The sequence below is a fragment of the Arvicola amphibius genome, chromosome 4 (genome assembly GCF_903992535.2).
Source record: "Arvicola amphibius chromosome 4, mArvAmp1.2, whole genome shotgun sequence".
NCBI lineage: Eukaryota > Metazoa > Chordata > Mammalia > Rodentia > Cricetidae > Arvicola > Arvicola amphibius.
The window spans coordinates 83,626,944-83,646,533 of record NC_052050.1 but is presented as its reverse complement, the minus strand read 5'-3'; the positions used below and the strand labels follow the sequence as shown (position 1 = coordinate 83,646,533).

Below are 19,590 nucleotides of genomic sequence, written 5' to 3'. Positions count from 1 at the left end.
GGCCAGTGACGTGCCCTGGTGAAGCTCTTGTATACCTTATTTCTGGGCACAGGCAATCAAGCTGGATCCCTTTATGCTATCTGACCAGGTCAGAATACTGTATCGAATCTTCATTCTCAAGGCTTATCTAATCTGAGATCTATAGAAAAAGCACTTTGTGCCCCTCTAATGAAGATGTATGAGTTCATTCCTTTGAACATAGAAATACACACGAGATGGTGAGTGATTCTGGCAGCCCACGTGTGGCTTCTTCTCAGTGTGGAGCCCAAGACAGTCTATGTTAAGGTTTAATTGAAAGAGATTGGAGGAAAAATAAACCACGAGCAACAGTAAATGGAAAAGGAAGAGGAAGACACAGCCCCAAGAATACACTCTCCTAACTAATGAACGGAGAACTGTTTCCACAATCATATCAGAGTGTGGAGGCTGTCCTGTCTATCAGACTCCTTCCCAAACCTGCACAATGTAAATACTTCTGAAGACCAACTAATGAAATCTCTATTGATAGACCATCTTAGATGGCGCTCACACGCCCGTGTTTTGCTTACATTTTAATTTGCTCCTGCTGGATACTTACCCAGTAATTGCTTAATAAGATTAACCTCCCTGGCAATGTGTGGTGAATCTTGATTAAAACATCGGAGTGAAGGATTATCCTATACCACAAAAAAATTGAGGGGGTGTTATTTAATTAACTTATTGCCAATATGTCTTGATTGTCTCTTTGAAACAGTGGGAAAGTGGTCGATGGGAATTGATTTGGGTTATCTAAATGTATAGAATTGGTGAGTGAGGAATGGGGAGGTCACTGGGTCTTGCAATTCAAATCTCGAGTCACTCAAGGACATTAGCAATCTTTCCTGTCATTTTACAAGACTTCCTTTAAGCTCGAAGAGGCAATCTGGTCTCTTCAGTCATCACTAGAGTACTGTTTTGGCATTTGGAAAGAAAAGGTATTGAGTTTTATTTCATTTTTAAGCAATTTTGAAGTTTCACCCCCCCCCCCTTTTTTTTATAAAGGCCCAGTGAGCAAAACCCACAGGACAAAGCTTTGGCAAACAGCCTCCCCCGCACGTCCCATAATTCACTTGGACAATCTCAGAAGCGGTGGCATCACAAAGGCTGTACTCTCTGTTTTAAAGCACACTGTGTAGGAAAGGCGAAGAGTCTGCTCTTTCCAAAGCCACAGTGGAAAGGACATACACACTGGTTACGGTAGAGCAGTGGCTCGCAACCTGTGGCCTGCAACCAGCGGGTCACAACCCCTTTGATAAACCCTCCATTTCCCAAAACATTTCCATGGTGATCCACAGCTAAAACGAAATTCCGGTTGTGAAGTAGCAACAGAAATAATTTTATGGTTGGATACGGGAGAGGGGTGCGGGTGTCACCACAACATGAGGAACTGTAGTAAATGGTCGAAGCCTTAGGAAGGCTGAGAACCACTGACTTCGAGACACATATGCCTAAGGCTTGTTCTCGAAGGAGTTTTCCTCAGTCATCTGACCGTGATGTGGGATGTTGAGGGGTCTAGGAAATGGAGCATAGAGACAAAAGCAAAAGGGGACATTTCCATTTCTGGAGGTCCGTGAAGGTCATGGGGTCCCGAGGTGAAGGCTACTAATTCGAAAGCATCTGTGTACAAGTTCAGAATATGTCTGTCTCCACCTTCCATGCCTGATGGGATAATCTGCATCTTTTACTTTCAAATGTGCGTGCTGATTTGTCTGGAAGGAAGGGGGTGTTGACTTGGTGTTGAAGGACAGTAATGGGTGAACATAGCAGAGACTCCCTGACAGTGGGCTTCTAAGCGCCATCCTGTTGTACTCTGCGCCGAGGTAATTCTTCATGATAGGGGGCTAGCTAGTGTTACTGTAGGTCATTTAACAGCACCCCTGGCCTTAACCCACTAGCTACACCTCCTCCAACTGTGACAGTAAAAAAAAAAAAACCAACTCTTTTCAGTCCTTGCCAATGTCTCCCAAGAGGCAAAAATGGGAGCCACTGTTGTAAAGGAAACGGAAGGGAGTGGGGTCAAGTACTGGAGGTGAATAGATTTCAAACCTGAGGACAATAAATTTGGCTCTGGGCTTTGTGGTCAGTTAAAGCTGAGCACGGCCAGTTAAGGGTGAGATATCCTCTTTATTTTGAGATCTGGTTTTACCCACTCGATAATGGAAATCATATCATTTCATCCTCAGGAAGAACTTTTTCATGCTTACTTAAAGGTAATTTAGCGTTATGATTATGACAGATGAGACACGTGGTTCTTCAACACTGGGTAAAAAGGCAGAAGCCATACCTGAAGGTGTAGGACAGCTCTGGAGAGACTGACTTAAAGACTGTTGGCGTATCAGGGTGAGCCATACACACCCGAGGCAGAGGGGGTCTGGAGTCTTCTCGGCAGAGAGCAGGAGATACAAGAAAAGACAACCTCCTGTCTGAAGATGCACGTTGCACAGACCTGAATTCAAGTTTGTACCTGTCCTGTTTTTCTTTGGTGAAGGTTCTAGAATATCCTGGGCCTGAATGTCTCAGAGATGCTGATTTTCCTATTTTTGAAGCTGAAGTTACACTATGCTGTGCTGGGCTTATGACAGACCTATAGAGGCTCCTCTACTGTACTTTAAAATATTCCTGTGGTGTTTTCTAAAAAAAAAAAAAAAAAAAAAAAAGTGTGTGTGTGTGTGTGTGTGTGTGCTCATGCGTGCCCATGCGTATGTACTGGTGACTAAGAAATGGACTGAGAAAATCTGTTTGGAGAAGCCCTTTCGCTACAATCTCTGGCTTATGTGATTTCCATCCCGAACAACTCAAATGCCACCAAACCACCAAACGCCAGCCCCGCTAGCTGTGCCATTGGCTGCTCTTGCCTTTTAATTGCTCCCGTCCCCACCTCTCCACGGCTCTGTTTTTTCTCTCCTCTTTTTTAGCACCTTGTTAGCGCCTATTTTTCTCCCCTACAAGAATACAGTGATTGCCTCAGCGAACAATTTCTATTGTCCTCCACACTGTTCTGAGAAGGGAAGCTTTGTTGCCGAGTTGTCAAAACTCCTTTCTATTCTCCTCCAAAGCAGAACAGCTCTGTCTCTCTCTCTTTCTCTCTCAAGGCAAGTCAGGCGAGCCTACTCCCCAGGGAGGCTGTATCTCTCCTTGTGGGAGAGGGACCCAGGCTAGTGGCGTGTACTGCCAGCTGCTACCTGCCTTCTGATTAGGCAGGTTTCTGCTGCTGCTGCTGCTGCTGCTGCTCCAGCTGCTGCTGCTGTTGCTGCTGCTTCTGTTCAGGCCTTGGGATGCTTTCAAGCATGCCACATGGTGCCAGTTGCTGTAGATAGCACAGGTATGCGCACTGCTTGGAGCAGGCACTGTGCCAGATCCAAGTGACTCCAGCCAAACACAGCTAACAGACAGGAACAGCAAACAGCTTTTAAACGGGGCACCTATGAAAGGCAGTCATTTCTTTTTTTCCTTTCCCTTTCTTTTTCCTTTTATTTGCGTGCCTTCCAAGATTTGGATTGAAAAACCTGAAGCAGCTGGCGAGAGCCCTGAATTTTCCTGTGACCTCAATAGGCAAGCAGCAGCTGTAACCTCACCTTTGCCTCCAGATGGCATTGTTGCCACATCATCGTTTCCTGGTAAGCCGGTCCTTACGCCATTGTTAAAGGTGTGTCCATCTGCCGGCTGGAGTTGCCAATTGAGTCCGAGCAGATGCATTGCTGCAGGAGAGACAAAGTAATGAAAAATATGAATAGATAATTCAGCAATGCAAATGTCAAGGGGGAGGGCCAGGTGCCTTTTTCCAAGCAATTGCCTTTTAAGGAAACTGCAGTTCAAAAATGGCTTGCCCCAGGCCTCCAGGATTAGCTAAATACAGAAAGTGGCAATCCAAGAGCAGACTCTGTCTCTTTTGCTCGGCAGTAGTTCCCAGCCTCGGGGGCAGCACCCCTCGTGGGAAGCAGAGGAGGAGGGAGGTGACACATAGGTCTGATCTTTCAGGATAGGCCACTCTATGCTTGTCTTCACACCTGCTTTTAGACAGGTGCACCAACAAAGGCGGGGTTCTCCCAGCTACTCAAAGTGTGAGCCAAGTTCAAAAACCAGGCTCCACTGCTCCCGTTTGACTGGTCCTAAAAGGCAGCCAGAGGTATTCGCTATTGCACTGGTCCACTGAGAAGCACACCTATGTAACTGTGCCAAACTTTTTCCTGACAACTGCTTATATTTTAGCACATGGTGAAAATGTCTAAAGGTGTGTGTGTATGTGTGTGTGTGTGTGTGTGTGTGTGCCTGTAGTAGTGGCAGAGCCTTTTCCAGAAAAAAAAAAAAAGCAATGCAAACAGTGTTATTCGTTTTCCCCAAGTATGGAATGAGACAGAGAAGGGATACCCAGAAGCACTCGCTTTCAGGAGACAAGCATTTTCTCAGAGGTCAATTGCCTTGTACACCTCACCCTCCAGAGAGCCTTCCGGTCTTGCTTCTTAGCTTGTACGGAGACCCAGTTAGCTTAGAAAACTCAGCGTACCACCCACTCCTGACAGATCCTGGCTCTCTTGTTCCTGAGGGGAGGGGAACACCTGTGCTCTTTCCAGGCCCTCATCTAAGGAATGCTTCATTTGTAAATAAATAAGGAATCTATTCCCCTGCCTATTTCCCCCACAGACAACAGCGGTGCCCTGTCTGTCTGGCATTTCAATGGGCACAGGTTGACGCCTGTTGCCACATTCACAGCTCGGTAGGAGAGAAAGGGTTGTTGACAGCAAAGTTCTGAGTTTGACGTGGGGATGGGAGAAACAATTAACCACGGGAAACACAATTAACAATGCTTAGGAAATTGTTCACATAGCAATTAATTCTGCATGCCTACCACCACTTAAAGTCAGGCTGCATTCTATTAAGGTTAAAATCCTATCTTCACACAATACAGCTTAGATTGATGGCTACAGATTAAGGTGGCAAGGTACCTGGCAGAGTATGTGTCTGCTTTTTTTTCCCTCACAGGCTTCTCTACCTCCAAACCACATTTTCCAGCTCTACGTTTCCAGGAGGTGCAAGGCCCACGGTCGCAACTTTCCCAGATGATAAATACTAATAAGAATAAATGACATTTACTGTACTCTTTCTGTTGAGGTAACACCTAATTTTCTCCCACAGTTTATCCGTTATATGTAGGTCACTTACTTGAAGAGACCAGAGTCTATTGCCTCAAATAATGACATATTTTCACCATACAGAGGTCAGGAAATGAGAAGTAATCGTGGTTGCTTCAAGATACCTATAGCTTCTGATTTGTAATTACCAGGTGAAGGAAGCCAAGGAATTAGCTGTTTTAAAATGATTTTTCAAAAAAAAAAAAAAAAGCCTAATACCATTGGGTTAGTGGAGCTCGCCTGGGGCCAGCTGCTATTGCGCCAAAGAAGTAGCTCTTTGGAGGAGGGTCCCTGAGTGCTGAGACAGATGCCACCACCAAAGTATTCTAGGTGCAGCGAGGGCCCCAGCCTAAAAAAGCTTTGATGCTCGTATCTTTGAGAAAACAGGGGGCCCTGGCAGGCCGTGATGACAACCTCCCCAGTGTCCTATCCACATGCAATCACTCCTCAGAATAGCTCCCCTCGTACACTGCTCAGGCTTGTCACTCCAAGGGACAGGGTATATTGCCACCACCAGCTTTGGGGAAATAGTAGACAGGGCTGTCATCTTACAGAGCATACAGGGACACTCACGACACTGTGTTTTATTTTCAAGGATGTCTTCCCTCCTGCATCCTTGACATTCATTTTGTTTTTACTGTAGCTCTTTATCATTGTTATTGTCCCCATGATGTACCACCATCACCATCATCACCATCACCACCATCATCATCATCACCATCATCACCACCATCATCACCATCATCATCACCATCACCATTATCATCATCACCATCACCATCATCACCATCACCATCATCACCATCATCACCATCACCATCATCACCATCATCACCACCATCATCACCATCATCATCACCATCACCATCATCATCATCACCATCACCATTATCATCATCACCATCACCATCATCATCATCACCATCATCATCATCACCATCACCATCATCATCTCATCATCATTATCAAAAGTATTCAAAAAATGTCATGAGGTCAAAGGGGTGAGGGTGAGAGTGTGTGAGCCACTACTCAGTCCACTCCGGGAGTAAGTTGGAAAATACATGAGACAAAGACAAGAAAAGGGGAAAAGCCAAATCTCCAAGGACAGGACCTGTCCACCAGCAGAAGCTCTGCTCAAAAGTAGAACTCAAGTTCAGGCATATTCCCTTTCATGGAACTGAATGCTAAGTAGACAAGGGAATTGCACTGAGGACACAACCACCTTTTCTTATTTTGGTGGGAAGGATAACCGAGTAGGCTTTTGTTGTTGTTGTTTTAATGTGTCGGTGTTTCCTGATCAGCTGTTCCTTGTTCGCTACCCAAGGAATAAAATGAGACCATCTATCTGGCCTGTGGGCACGGAGGGAAGTGTTCTCGGGTTAGAGACCCAGGAGAGCTGTGAAGTAAATGAGTTTCCTGACTAATAAAAGCTTTCCCACTTACCCTGCTACTGACCACTGCTATGGTTTGGGCTAAGGATGCATCGTTCCATCTACCTCTCCCTTTCTCTTTTGTAAAAGCACCTTCGCAGGCGGAATAAAGACAGCCTTTAGGGGCCAAAGAAGGTTATGCATAGTTCTGTCGAAGAGGTGGTAATGTCTCAAACATAGGTACCACATCCATGTTTAGTAGGATAGAAAATAGCACATGGGGGCATACTTAGAAGCCTGGGCTGTAGAACATTATATGCTTTTAAAAAACAGAAATCCAGTGTGGAGGTACAGAGAACAGGATGGAAGATTATGGGTAGCAAAACGGACTGGAGTATAAAGAGAAGGCCATTTTGATCTTCAGTATATCATATACCTGCTGTCAATCATTAAGCTCAACGTCCACTCACTAACATATCATATACATTATCTTAAGGAGTTCCCGGTAGGTACTATCGTGATACTCATTCACAGATGAGGGGTATATTGACTATAAATTTTTACCTTTGGGGGAAATCTTAGAATCAGAGCAGAACTCTGTGGGGGATATGGTTCCTCTTTCATACTTTATGGAGATCTGGCTACAAAGTCCATGGGAAAATGGCATCTCAGACAAACTTGCTTCTGTCTCAGAATTCATAATCAGTAAAGTGTTTTGATTCATGGCCGTTCACTGTATGCATCACTGCTACCTGGAGGAACTTTTTATTTCTTTTTGCTGTTGATTTCAGATGTGGCCTTGTGACTTGCAGGGTACCCTGCATGACATAGGGATCCTAGATCCTGAGTTAAAAGGCCATTGGGCAGGACTAGCCATAGTTGGCAAGTGTCAGAAGCCAGAGTGAGGGAAGTAATGAACTGTTATGGCAGAGAACCACCTAGCGTTTGGGGTTCTTTGTTACAGCAGCATGGCCTAGTCTACCCTGACTGATACATTCACTTATGAAGAAAAAGAAAGAGGATATGTTTACAAAACAGATCTCTGTGAATTCCTTAAACTGTATCAGGTCAGGAGTCTTTATGAAATCCAGACGGGACATTAACTCCAGTTTAGAGTCATTATGCCTGTTTCCATAGACAGTAAAATATTTGAATATATAATACCTTCATCTTTTTTTCCTTGTTGCTAGAGCCAGACTAGACAGTGAGAAACCTTGGACCAGCCACAGTTATTACTTCTTCACCTCAGTACTTCACATAAATGCCCATCACTTTACAGTTTACTGGAGGAGATGCCCTGGCTGTCCTGGGACAGTTCCTCCTCCTCCTCTGAATGCTCTAGCAGCTCATCCCGAAAGGTCTGGTTCAGACCATGTCTGGGTCAGAAGTGAAATGAGTTCTGGAAACCCTCTCCTCCACATTACCCACCCCCACTGACAGCTGAAACGTACAATTCATCATGACTTGACAGGCTCCACTCCAGAGAGACGCCGGGATGGAACAATGGGGCTCCATGGGTCAGCAAGGATGGGGTGGGGAAGAACTTTGAGGGGAAGCTCCTGGAATCCAGGTGGCATCTGGGAAGTCAGCCATTAAAAGCACAGCCAGCAGCCAAACCCTGGACATATCCCGTAGCTAACTGGAGAGCACCTTCCCTGAGTGTTGAAAAGAACCTAAGGCCACATAGAAAGACCACACACAGATCCCAGGTTTTTGCCAGAACAATAGTCAGACCTCCTTGCAGGCTGATTAATAGTTGCTCATTGATGTTCCTGTGTTTAAGTGACAGATGGGCTCCAAAAGAAATATGCAGAAGGCAAGCTTCGGCTAGAGAAAGCAGGTTGGTTCCAGGTGACAGGGTTCTCCAGCCAGCACAAGGACACGGAGATGCCAGGCCTCGGAAAAATGGCAGCTTCCGAAAGGGGTTGTCTGAAATAGTAATTAGGGTATGTGTGGCCCTGCTGGGTGCCATTTAGAACCTTCTGTGTTCATTGGCTGGCAGAGGATCAACCCGACAAGAGAGTCAATCAATATGTCAGCAATACTTCACCGAGAGCTGCTCAACCCCTGTTTGTCAAAGAGGACAAACATGGAAGCCACAGATGCTCTGTGTTTGCTGAGCAGGCCCCCAGGAGCAAGGGGTATCTTTAAAGATCAGGCCTGTCGATATATAACCCCGGGGAGGAGATTGGACTCTCCCTTTGAAAATGCAAGACTGCAGGCCAAGCAGAGCCCCAGGAGGGGAAGGAAGGAGCCAAGCTTGCTGGGTCTTGGGGCTCAGCACACAGGCAGATGCCCAGGGCCTTTGAGCTGATGTTACAGTGCATTCAGAAATGGGAAGAAGATAGGAAGTGTCGGGGCTGGGTGTTCTTGGCTCTGCACCAGGCAATTAAGCCCACAATGCCAGGACTCCTGTGGGAAACAGCAGATTCCCAAGGTGCTGAAGGGATGGAACCTGCTGAGAGAGGGATGAGCAGGGCCAATGCTCACAGGTGCTAGCCCTGGACTTATCGGGCACTGTGGAGGCACCTTAGCAGCGAGCCGTGAACATCAACACATGCAAATGAGCATCTTCAGCCATGATGAGGATTCACATTTATTTTGACAACGTGCCAGGGGCTGGGATAATTACTTTAATGGCAGCATTTATTCATTATTTATCATTTGGCAAATATTTATGGAGCTCACACTGTGCATCGAATTGTGTCCCTGACCCTGGGAGTAAAGCAGTTGGCACAACACAGATCCCTGCTTTCATGGAACTTACATTCTAGTGGGTCGTAGAGGAACTGAACACACGTGTGAAAAACAGAGTACAGGGCCAGGTATCCAGAGGGGCAGGGGATGTGAAAGGCAAAGGTCTTTCTCTTCTTCTTTGACCTTTAATGAGGACCGGTCAAGGACGGTGTTACGATGGGCAAGTTCATACAAAGACAATGGAAATGAGACAGCAGTTTGTATTGACGTGTGGGGTAGCGGGGACAGCAGTCTAAGCCAGAGTCTAGCAAGCAGGAACGGGATGTGGAGGGTGGGTAAGGCTGGGGTAGTGGATACCTTTGGAGGTACTCTGGTTTGTGGTGAAGACTGTCTTTTGAAGGGGAGGAAAACCTTCTGTATCCTTTTGGTATCCTATCTCCATATGGAGCACATGTGTAATTTGTATTTGACGGAACACTGAAGTTTAGAGAGGTTGACTCATCTGAGGTCACACCACTACTAACTGGGGACTGTGGGACCCACACCTTGATGTGTGTCATTTCAGAGTCAGAGCTCCAAACACCCTTGCTGCGCCGCCTGCATTCCCAGATTCTTCCTGGCCACCTTCTGGGATATCGGCCTTCTGGATTTTCTTTTGGAATATTTGTTTCAAGACAGAGCAGGGCAGGAAGGTTCCAGAACTCCTTCTGAGAATGCAGCCTGAGTCTACTCAGGGACAGGTTACCTCCAACATACAGCATGCACCCTCCATGAAAACACTGTGGTCAGTGGCCATTGTGCTATTTAACCTAAAGATCCATCACTGCCAATAGAAAATAAAGGACGAGTGACTTCAGCTGCCTGGCTGGCTGACATTTGCTGGTGGTGGCTTTTCCCTGGACCAGTCTGCTCCTCGTCCTCTGGGGTATGGTTGAACATAGTACTTCTTGCTCTTTGTGCGGAGAGGAGGGGCCTCTGCAATGCCTCAGTAAGTACCCTTTAGGATGCTGCCACAGCCAAACTACCTTCTTCAGGAAAGAAGCGATGCAAATAAAACCACAAGGAATAACATCCTCCAAAATGCCTTAAGACTTTAAAAAAAAGGAATTAAAAAATTTAAATCTCAAAGGAGTTTTTTTTTAAAATCCCTTTTTAAAAATCCTAACTGCTTGGTGAAATGGTTTTGCTTATTTTTTTTTTCCAGACAGTGTAGAAATACACTGAATGGAATAAATTTTCAAAGCGCCACATGGAAGTGACGCCCACAAATCCCTTTACCGGTAATGGGATTTGTGCACCTAGCTCTTGAGAATGCTCAGCAAACTTATTTGCCTCTGTCCAACTTTCGACTTGCGGCTTCCAAGATGCTGGCAAAGCTCAGGACCGGGGACTTACACAGAAGAAAGAAGAGAAGGAGAAGTGATCCCAGAATCCTGGCAAGACCACTTGAGTGAGAGGAGGCTTTGGGGAGACAGCCACTGCCAGTCCGTCCCTGCAGGCACTGTTCCTATTCCCACGCTGGCCCTAAAGCATCCTCAGCAAGGATTGTGTCTGTCACCTTTCTAGTTCTGGTCCCTCTCTGAAACAGGGAGGCATTCTGTTTCTCTATGCACATCTGCCCGGAGGACAAGGTGACAGTTCTGTAAGGCAGCTCCGGGACCAAGGAGCAGTGTGTTTTCCAGACGAGAAGAATCTACGCAGGAGAACCTGCACATTAATCTATTCTTGTGACAGGCTCAGGACAGTACGGCAAGGAGGAAGTGGGATGAGATTAATCAATTCCTGTGTTTGGAGGCAGAAAACAGAGCTCGCTGCAGCTTCCAGATGTGCAGGGTCATGGAGTCAGTGCCATCCCCACTCTCCTCCCTCCAGCCCCTGTGGCAGGTGCTCGGCAGGTGGCCTCCGCTGATAGCGTGGGCGTGGCGTGCGCAGTGTGCTGAGCTGACCTCTAACGACACCCTCCCTCCCCAGCAGCACCAAGAAAATCAATACTCAAGACGGACGCAAGCTTACAGCCACTGTTTTTCTCCTGTGCAGGGTGTTTGGAATCTATTGGTTGCCCACGCCGGTCAGGGAGCCCATTGCCCATGGAGTCTATGCATCCTTGTCCAGATAAACACACGCCCAGAGCCATCCACTGCACGGGTGCCATTTCCCACCTAGACCACTCTGGTCTTGACGCTATTTTTTTTTCTCCCAGAAAGAAATAAAATAAAAGCCTTTCTTCCCTCAAGAAAGCGCCTGTGTGATCAAAACACCTTTAGAGAATGATAATATCTGGAGGTTTTATTCACCAAATAAATCATGGTCTGGGTTTTTAAGAGCTTTTGCGACAAAAAAACATAAGCCTCAATCTGTGCCTATATACCTAGACACTCGTCCCCACCCAGCTTGTCCTTCAGTGTTGAGAACCCAAACAAGATCTACTTGTTCCTTTCTTTCTTTCTTTCTTTCTTTCTTTCTTTCTTTCTTTCTTTCTTTCTTCTCTCTCTCTCTCTCTCTCTCTCTCTCTCTCTCTCTCTCTCTCTCTCTCTCTCTCTCTCTCTCTCTCTCTCTCTCAAGACTAGCACCCAGCAGCCCTGTAAAAGAGGAGACAGATCCATGAGACCACTGACTACAAAGGCAAGGCAAGGCGGTGGCACGTGGACGTGGCAGGCAGCCACAGGAATCCCGGGAAGCAGACATATGAATGTTTTAGAAGATAAGATGTCATATCGATTGGGAGATGTGCAATGTGAGCTGGAACAAAGAGACAGAAGTCTCCAGTGAAACAGCCGCCCGCAAGGAGTGGCCAGGGGGTCAGGCCTGAGCTAGCGACAGCCCATGGCCGGCTGAGCTCTGGGCAAGTTTCTTCCTTTGGTGGAAGTGAGTGAGAGGACAGAGAAGGCTGGGGTTCATTTTTCTCCCTGATATCCACAGGCAACTCCCCCCCAATAGGTGGTACCCAAGTGTCTTCTGGCATGAACTCTGAAGCCCACAGACAGGCAGCCTCTGCAATGTAAGGCCTGCCATGAATAATCTGTTAATAACATTAATCCAACAGAGTGGCAGCAGGACACCTTCTGATCCTCCATTCATAAGCAAAGCTCTATGATGAATGGCGTCCACGGCAAGGCTTTCAAACCAGAGGCTAAAATCCCTGCTTCTCCCTTTTCCCCTTCTTTAGGACCCAGTGGTCAACACAGATGCGCTTCCTCCTACAAGTGAATTTGGCTGTGGATTCTGTTTTGTTTTTTTTTTTTTTTTTTTTTTTAGAACTGAGAAAGGAGCTGAAGAATTGAAGGTGTTGAACAAATCCTATATGTAATTCTTATTTCAGTTTGGTCATTTGTTCAGCAAAGACAAATTAGGCACATAGGGAGGCTGCCAGTGTCCCTTTCAATTTTTAATTTTTGACATGGCTAACTCAAGTTTTTTTTTTTCCAACTCAGAATTGGAAAAAAAAAGCCTGCATTAGCAAATTGGGCTTAATCTTTCCCTTAAATGGCTTTTAGTTAAGTGGGCTTCAGATAGCCAACCTGAAACATTTAAACTTGATTCTGATGGAGAGAAACGTCATGTTGGGAAATACCTTCTATCTCCCAGGGCCTGATTAGGTTGCAGAAAAGGAAGTGGGGGAGCAAAAGGGACCCCTGCGCTGTGATCTGCTTGATAGCAATACAGGCAACTAAAAAAAGCAAAGGTCACTGGGAAGAAAAGACAGGACGAATTGTTTCTGGAGCCTAAACTATCTGTACCCATTTATTTTTTTTTAAAAGGGGGGGCTGCATTTTCATCTGCAGTTAGATAAATGACACACATTGGATTTATTTTGAGTTAGTGACAATTTATTTAATAGAGCTAATTTGAAGGGTTTTATGTGACACTCAAGTGCCACATGCCTCCTCTGTGCTGAAGGTACACATCTGTCTCAACAGGCAGTGGTGCTGCAGGATGCTGTGACGTTTCTGGCATCTACAGAGCATCATGGTGTGGCAGAAAGACACTGGGTACGGTGTGCTCTATGCCTCCCTCCCTCTCTCCTTACAGCTAGGTTCTAAGCTCCCGTTATAAGTCTTGGACGAGTTGAGGCCAAGCAGGGGCCAGTATACCCCCTAGGTGGGACTGACATCTCCTCCAGTAACAGTGGTGTGGCTTCAACCCTAGTTCGCTCAAGAGTTTAATCCCCGAGGTCTTAGGTGAGCGGCATTAACAGACTGGAAACTTAATCCATGTGTTTAGAGATGGTTCCTTTGAAAAGTGATTCAATAAGACAGGTCACTAGGGTAGCACTCTATGACTGGTTCCCGGTGGCCTCACAAAGAAAAAGAGCAACCATGTAGACAGAGAAACACACACATCCCTGCTGGGACACAGCGCAGAGGGCCATCAGAGAGCCCAAGCCATGCTGTTTGGACCTTGAACCTTTAGAATGGCGAGTTCAAACAAGCTTCTCATTTTTATAAGGTCGTCTGCTTCAGGTATTTTATTACAGCCTGAGGATACCAGCCTGGGTCAGAACTCCAAAACGCATATTCGGAGGTCAAGAAAAATGAGCCCATTCGTGAAGTTGTGTATCACTGTCATTCCTTACTGTCTTTAGGTAGAGGTTTCCAAAAGGGTCTCCTACTTAACCCCACTGTGAGTAAACACATAAGCCTATTTGAAGATGGCTTGTTGTTTTTCCAATTTTGCAAAAGGAACAGAAGTTTTCTCACTCAGACTGTATATCCAAGGTCTGTGGTTGCTGGCAGATTTTTTTTTTTTTTTTTTTTGTTCAATCTGGGCCCCTCTAGCAAGGTCCCCCAGTTAGAAAGGACTAGTTCCTGAGACAGCCTTCTTACCAGCCCCTCTGGTCCCCTAAGCTCTGCTCTGGTGCTGTCAGAAGCAACTGTCCCGACTGAAGGAAGTCAGCTCTCTCCTCAGAGACACCCATACTTCCTGGGGTTCTCTATCCAGAAGGTCATTTGCATTCCGCTTCCAGGCCAGCACTGCCCGACATAAATATAATGCACACGAAGTTAAATTATTTTACTAACCTCTTGAAATAAGTACAAATAAATGTAGTGTTTTAAACCCGAGATAACCCAAATATTATCAGTTCAACATGTCATGAACATAAAAAATCCCGCATGAGGCATTTACTTCGTGTTTGCACAAAGTGTTCAAAAATCTGGTTTGTGTTTTACACTCCCAGTGCAATCTCAGTTCAGATGCTAAATTTTCAACAGTTAAAGTAAAATGTGGCTCTGCCAAAACAATGAGAGTGTTAGTAAACACAAATATTTTACACTTTGGCTTTCAAAGTTAAATAAATCGAAGGGGGATAAGACTGGCTTATCGCCGGAGCCAGCGTGCCTGGGGGAGCAGTTTGAGAGTTCGGCGCCCCAGTGGGCTTTCCTGGAGCAATCCAGTAGCCCCAGTATTTCAGATGCATGCATGGCTTAGCAGCCATCGGTCAAATGCTGGCCATCTTTACCCAGATCGCGAGGTGTGACCATGTTGAACCCTGAGAGTTCATTTTCCTTCCCCATTTTTTTAACTTTCTTTTTAGTTACTATGTGTCTTTACATGTGTATTTTGATGCCATTCATTTCCTGTCCCTAAGCATCCACCATCTACCCTTGCACCCCCACCACCCTGCCCTAATAAAACAAAATTTAAGAGAAAACAAGAAAAGAGAGGGAAAAAAATTAAAAACTCTCGTCACGGGAAGCTTCAGTGTGACACAGTGAGTCACGCAGTAACCCCTTTGTCCCTATATCCTTACTTGCAAGTGTTTATTGCCAACAGTCATTGTTCTGGTTCCAGGCTTCTGGTTTCTACTATACTACCGGTGCTGGCCCTCCTTAGGACTCTTGGGCATCCATTCTGTTTGCCCTGTGCTGTGGAGATCTGCAGATTTTGGGTCTGCGGATCAGGCCCCCTTCATGGTGCTCCGGAAGATCACAGATGGCAGATGATCGGGTGGATGGGCCCTGGCTCTGGGCCTGGGCAGCTGCAGGGTTGGTCAAACCGCCATTTCTCCCCCTGTCCTCACCACCAGGGGGAGCCTCTCCAGCACTGCCCCAGCTAATCACCCCTGCAGCAATGAGTGAGGGGCTGAGCCAGTTTTCCTCTTTTCACCCTCCAGGATCTGCTCTCTCCACACCTGCACATCAAGGTCAGCCTCTATTGTGCTGCCCAGGTGAGGTATAAGGGCCACTTTCCTGTGTATTGCAGCTGGTGAGGGGCAGGGACAGCTCTTATGACCCCAGGGCCAGCTCCTCCTCCTGGCTCAGTCATTGATGGGTGTCCAGCAACGTCTGTCCTCCACCCATGCCACTGCATGTCAGATGGGTAATGGGGACAGTTCTCCCTTGTTCATAACATCGGGGCTGGGTCACCCATTTTTTCTGAGTGCTGCAGCTGGTAAGGGCTTTCCCCATTTTCTCATTTGTCCCTGTGACCACAGAAGGGTTAGAATGCTATAGAACTGAAAGCATAGATTCACACCTACGTGCACAACACATATATTTGCATGTATACACATATACATACACACGCTCACACACACATACGCACATGTATACATACACACACTCATACACACATATACACACATTAATGTACATATACATACTAACACTACACACACACACACACACACACACACACACACACATTTTATTTTTAGGAAGGTTTTTGTTATGTAGTCCAGGCTGGCCTGGGACTCTTTCTACAAATTAGGCTAGTATTGAACTTATATTTTCTTACTTGTATTTCTTTCTTCGTGCTTACATAGAAAATATATATTAAAGGAAAGAATGCTTGGAAAATTTGTGTTTAAGAATCTATCCTATGTTGGTCCTTTGGCATGCTAGGCTAAGAATCAATGGTCATAGTAACAAACAGAACCTACTAAAGTCTTTAAGCAGGACCCTCAGTTCTTATCTGATTTTAAGATACTTCCCATTTGATGATTTTTTAAAACCTGAGGTAGTAAACTATTATTCCCACTTCACAGATGAGAAAACTGAGGCTTTGAGAGATTAAATCACTCCATCCAGTTACAAAGTGTCCCCTTAGAGCCAGAGTTCTTAGATATGTCTCCCCAAGTTCAGTAATCAGTAGTCATGCCCATGGGCTTCACTTGTACCATTTCGTCCTTGACTATTTGAAAATCAATTCTACTTTAAGAACTTTAACCAGTACAGACACATCCCTAAATAATGTCTACAAAATTTAAAGTTTCACGTGTTTTATCAAACCTAAGGTGTTGTGAGACATTAGGGGAAAAATGGAACTACTGAAAAAAATCAGTGTAGAATGTCCCAAACTTTAAAATATGTTTGCATATGAGCATATTACAATGTTTCTTTCTCAGTAAAATCTCTTTTTCAGTTCAACACAACAGGGATGGGCAGAGTTTAAGTATCTTGCCTAAGCTTTCTGAAAGTAGCTGGGCTTGATAACTTCCAGCTCAGAGTCCTAGAGTACTTCCTGTCTCTTACAGTAGAAATATCAGGAGACAGGGAAAATCTCTCTCTCTCTCCTCTCTCTCTCTCTCTCTCTCTCTCTCTCTCCTCTCTCTCTCTCTCTCTCTCTCTCTCTCAACTATCCCACATAGGAAATACTTGGGGGATCCTCTACCCCCAGATTTCATTTTTACAGACGATGACTCCCTGCTCTCACCCCATCTCTGCACCCAACCTGAAGCTGTTATTTTTGGGGTGATGTCTAAACAGGAACCCCAGACTTGCAAACTTGGCTTTCATACCTCGTGCTAGTGAGTGTGGAATTGGGTGCAACACAAAGCAGTGCCGGGGCAATAGAGGGGCTCCGAATGGCTTCCCCCAGCTGCTTTTAAAACTACTACAACCGTCTAAGCAGAAAGTGTGTTTCCATGCAAATGCTGCTTCAAGATAAGCCCCAAACTCCATTTTTTTTCCCACTTAGATTTCTACCTCTAATCCCTTCCCGAGATATTCTGGACACGTAAAATACACAGTTTTCTGCTTCTACCCTGATGCCTGCATATTGAGTACTTCCATCACCAGCTTTGACATTGCAACAGCAAAGACTTGAGGGCCTGGCAGACCTCAGATAACTAGCATGTTCCAGCCCCCCTGCCCCGTGCCTGTTGGGGTACCATGATGACCAAGCCCTGCTGCATCTCAAAAAGCTTATAGTATAGGCTGGTAGGGCTTCTGCACCACCATCCACTGTGACTTTGCCATGAATGTCAATTATTGGGCCCCACTGCAGAATTCACGGGTGGAGCTACAGTCTCTGTATTGCTGAAACTTCCTGGAGATCATGACGAATGCTCAGGCTGGAAGGCATGGGTATGGAAGGCCAGGCTGACAGGCTGGCAGCAATTAGTGAAAGAGAACCTGAGGATAGCAAACAAGCTCCCCTTGTCTGTTTCCAAGCAGGTGGAGAGGACTCAGACCCCTCCCTTGAGGTCTGCGTGCTAGATCTCTGCCCACACAGGTAGCACGGTGGAAGCAGCTGAGAAGACGCAATATGAAAAAGAGATATCCAAGCCAAGGTGGAAAGCGGGGGTAGGGTGGTGGGTGGGGTGTGGAGAAGGCAGAACTAGGGCGAGGCAAAGTACAGTGATAAACTGGTCTGTTCTCAGCATGCCGTCTCTCCTTCAGGCACCTACCTCTGTCCATTCTGCCTGACCCCAGACGAACCCCAAATGGAGAGACCCACACCTTGCCAAAACTCCTAAGTGCCCCTGTGTCTTTCTGTTACATCCTAACTTCCCTGGAGCTCCATCCAAGTTAGAGTTCTCCTATTCAAATGATCAGCAACCTCAGTTGAATTATATTTTTTTAAAAAAATATCTGTTGAAACTTGATATTTTCATTCATTCACAGACCTCCCCACAACACTGAGTTTTCTGTCGTTAATGGACAATAGGGACAATGAATGGTTTAAGCCAAACATATAAATCCTAAAGAAGGAAAATTTAGGCACTGTACCAGGTAGAGAATAAGTTTGAGACAGTCTCTGGAGTGCCTCCCTCCTCCTCTCTGGCTAGCCCTGTCTAGCATGTCTTGGGTGACCTCAGTTCTCCCTGGAGTGTACTCCCCTTTTTCCTCTATGTGGCATAAATCTGCCCAAAACTAGATAATTTGCTGAACTTGCATCAATGGCACACAAGCTGGGGCCTGTGGTTGTAACCACCTGTCTTCATGCATTCTGAGGGGAAATTTTTTTCCCCTATGACCCAGGATGCTCAGCTCCATGGTTTGAACCAAGCAGCTAACATCTCAGCTTAGGATGCCCTTCCTTGTCCTGGCTTAATCACAAACAAATCATTTTGGAGGTTAGTAATTAGATTATGGAAGTGCAGGAACACTTAACTACTCAAACCTGGTTTTCTGCTTCTTTTTTTCAAGACAGGGTTTCTTAGTGTGCCCTTGGTTGCCCTGGAACTCACTCTATTGACCGAGCTGGCCTCAAACTGACAGAGATCCACTTGCCTCCCAAGCACTGAGATTAAAAGCATGAGCCACCACCGACCACCCTGTTCATAAATCTGATTTTAATTTTTATCAATGGTCTGTAATATCAGTCATTAATTTAGTCCCACTAAAATCACATGTAAAAGCCCTTATATTCCATGTTAGAAAGGTAGGTTCTTTGGGAGGAAGTTAGCTTTGAAGGCCCATGAACGAGATTAGTGCACTGCAGAAAAGACTCCAAATTGCTAGCAAGCTTCTTCTGCCATGTCAACAGTGCTAGAAAGTACTGTCTGTATGCCAGAGAGTGAGAGCCTTTCTAGACATTGAAAGTGTGTGGGTACCTGATTTTTTGACGTTTCAGTTTCTTGAACTGTGGAGGATAACTTTTAGTTATGCTTAAGCCCCTTAGATTCTGGTGTTTTATTACAGTCACTTGAAAGTCCCAAAGAAGCTTCACATAGGGAAGAATCCTATGCTGTCTTCTGTTCCAATTTCCCAGTCTCTGGACTCCCAGAAAAAGTGACTTTTATTTTTTAAGTTTTATTTTTAAATGATCTAGGCAAAAAGCACTTTAATTGGATTTATAGGGGGGTCACATGGCTGACCACTTCTTGGGCTAGTCATCAAGGCTGGGAAGATACTATCCACTCTCCTTGGGTTTGGCATCTTACTTTAAGAGGGTGTTGAATAAAGAAGACATGGCCATCAAGGAAAGTTGCCAGACATAGCGAATTAAGTATGGTTCGGGTTAGATTTTAGTATCTCACACAATATTTGGGACTATTCCTACAAAAAGCATTTTGTTGTTTATCTGAAATTCAAATTTAACCGGACATCTTACATTTAATCTGGTTACCCTGTCACCAAGTGATTTGGTGTGGGCAGTTAGGCTTCTGATTTGTGTCTATCACAGGTGTCTCTTAAAAGTCTGAAGGGGGA

The 19,590-nt window shown here is 45.6% G+C and overlaps 1 protein-coding gene across 6 annotated transcripts in view; it reads right to left on the bottom strand.

Annotated features, from left to right (window-relative positions):
• Window positions 1-19,590, bottom strand: part of Tenm2 (teneurin transmembrane protein 2) — a 961,804-nt gene that overhangs the window by 211,619 nt on the left and 730,595 nt on the right. For 4 of the 6 annotated variants that reach the window (XM_038326022.1, XM_038326023.1, XM_038326024.1 and 1 more), the window contains one exon: window positions 3,594-3,716. The exons of 1 other annotated variant lie outside the window; for it this stretch is intronic. In XM_038326022.1, coding sequence (XP_038181950.1) covers window positions 3,594-3,716 — 123 coding nt within the window. Of the gene's footprint in view, window positions 1-3,588; window positions 3,717-19,590 lie in introns of all 6 variants that reach the window. One more of the 6 variants, XM_038326028.1, reaches the window with a different exon arrangement.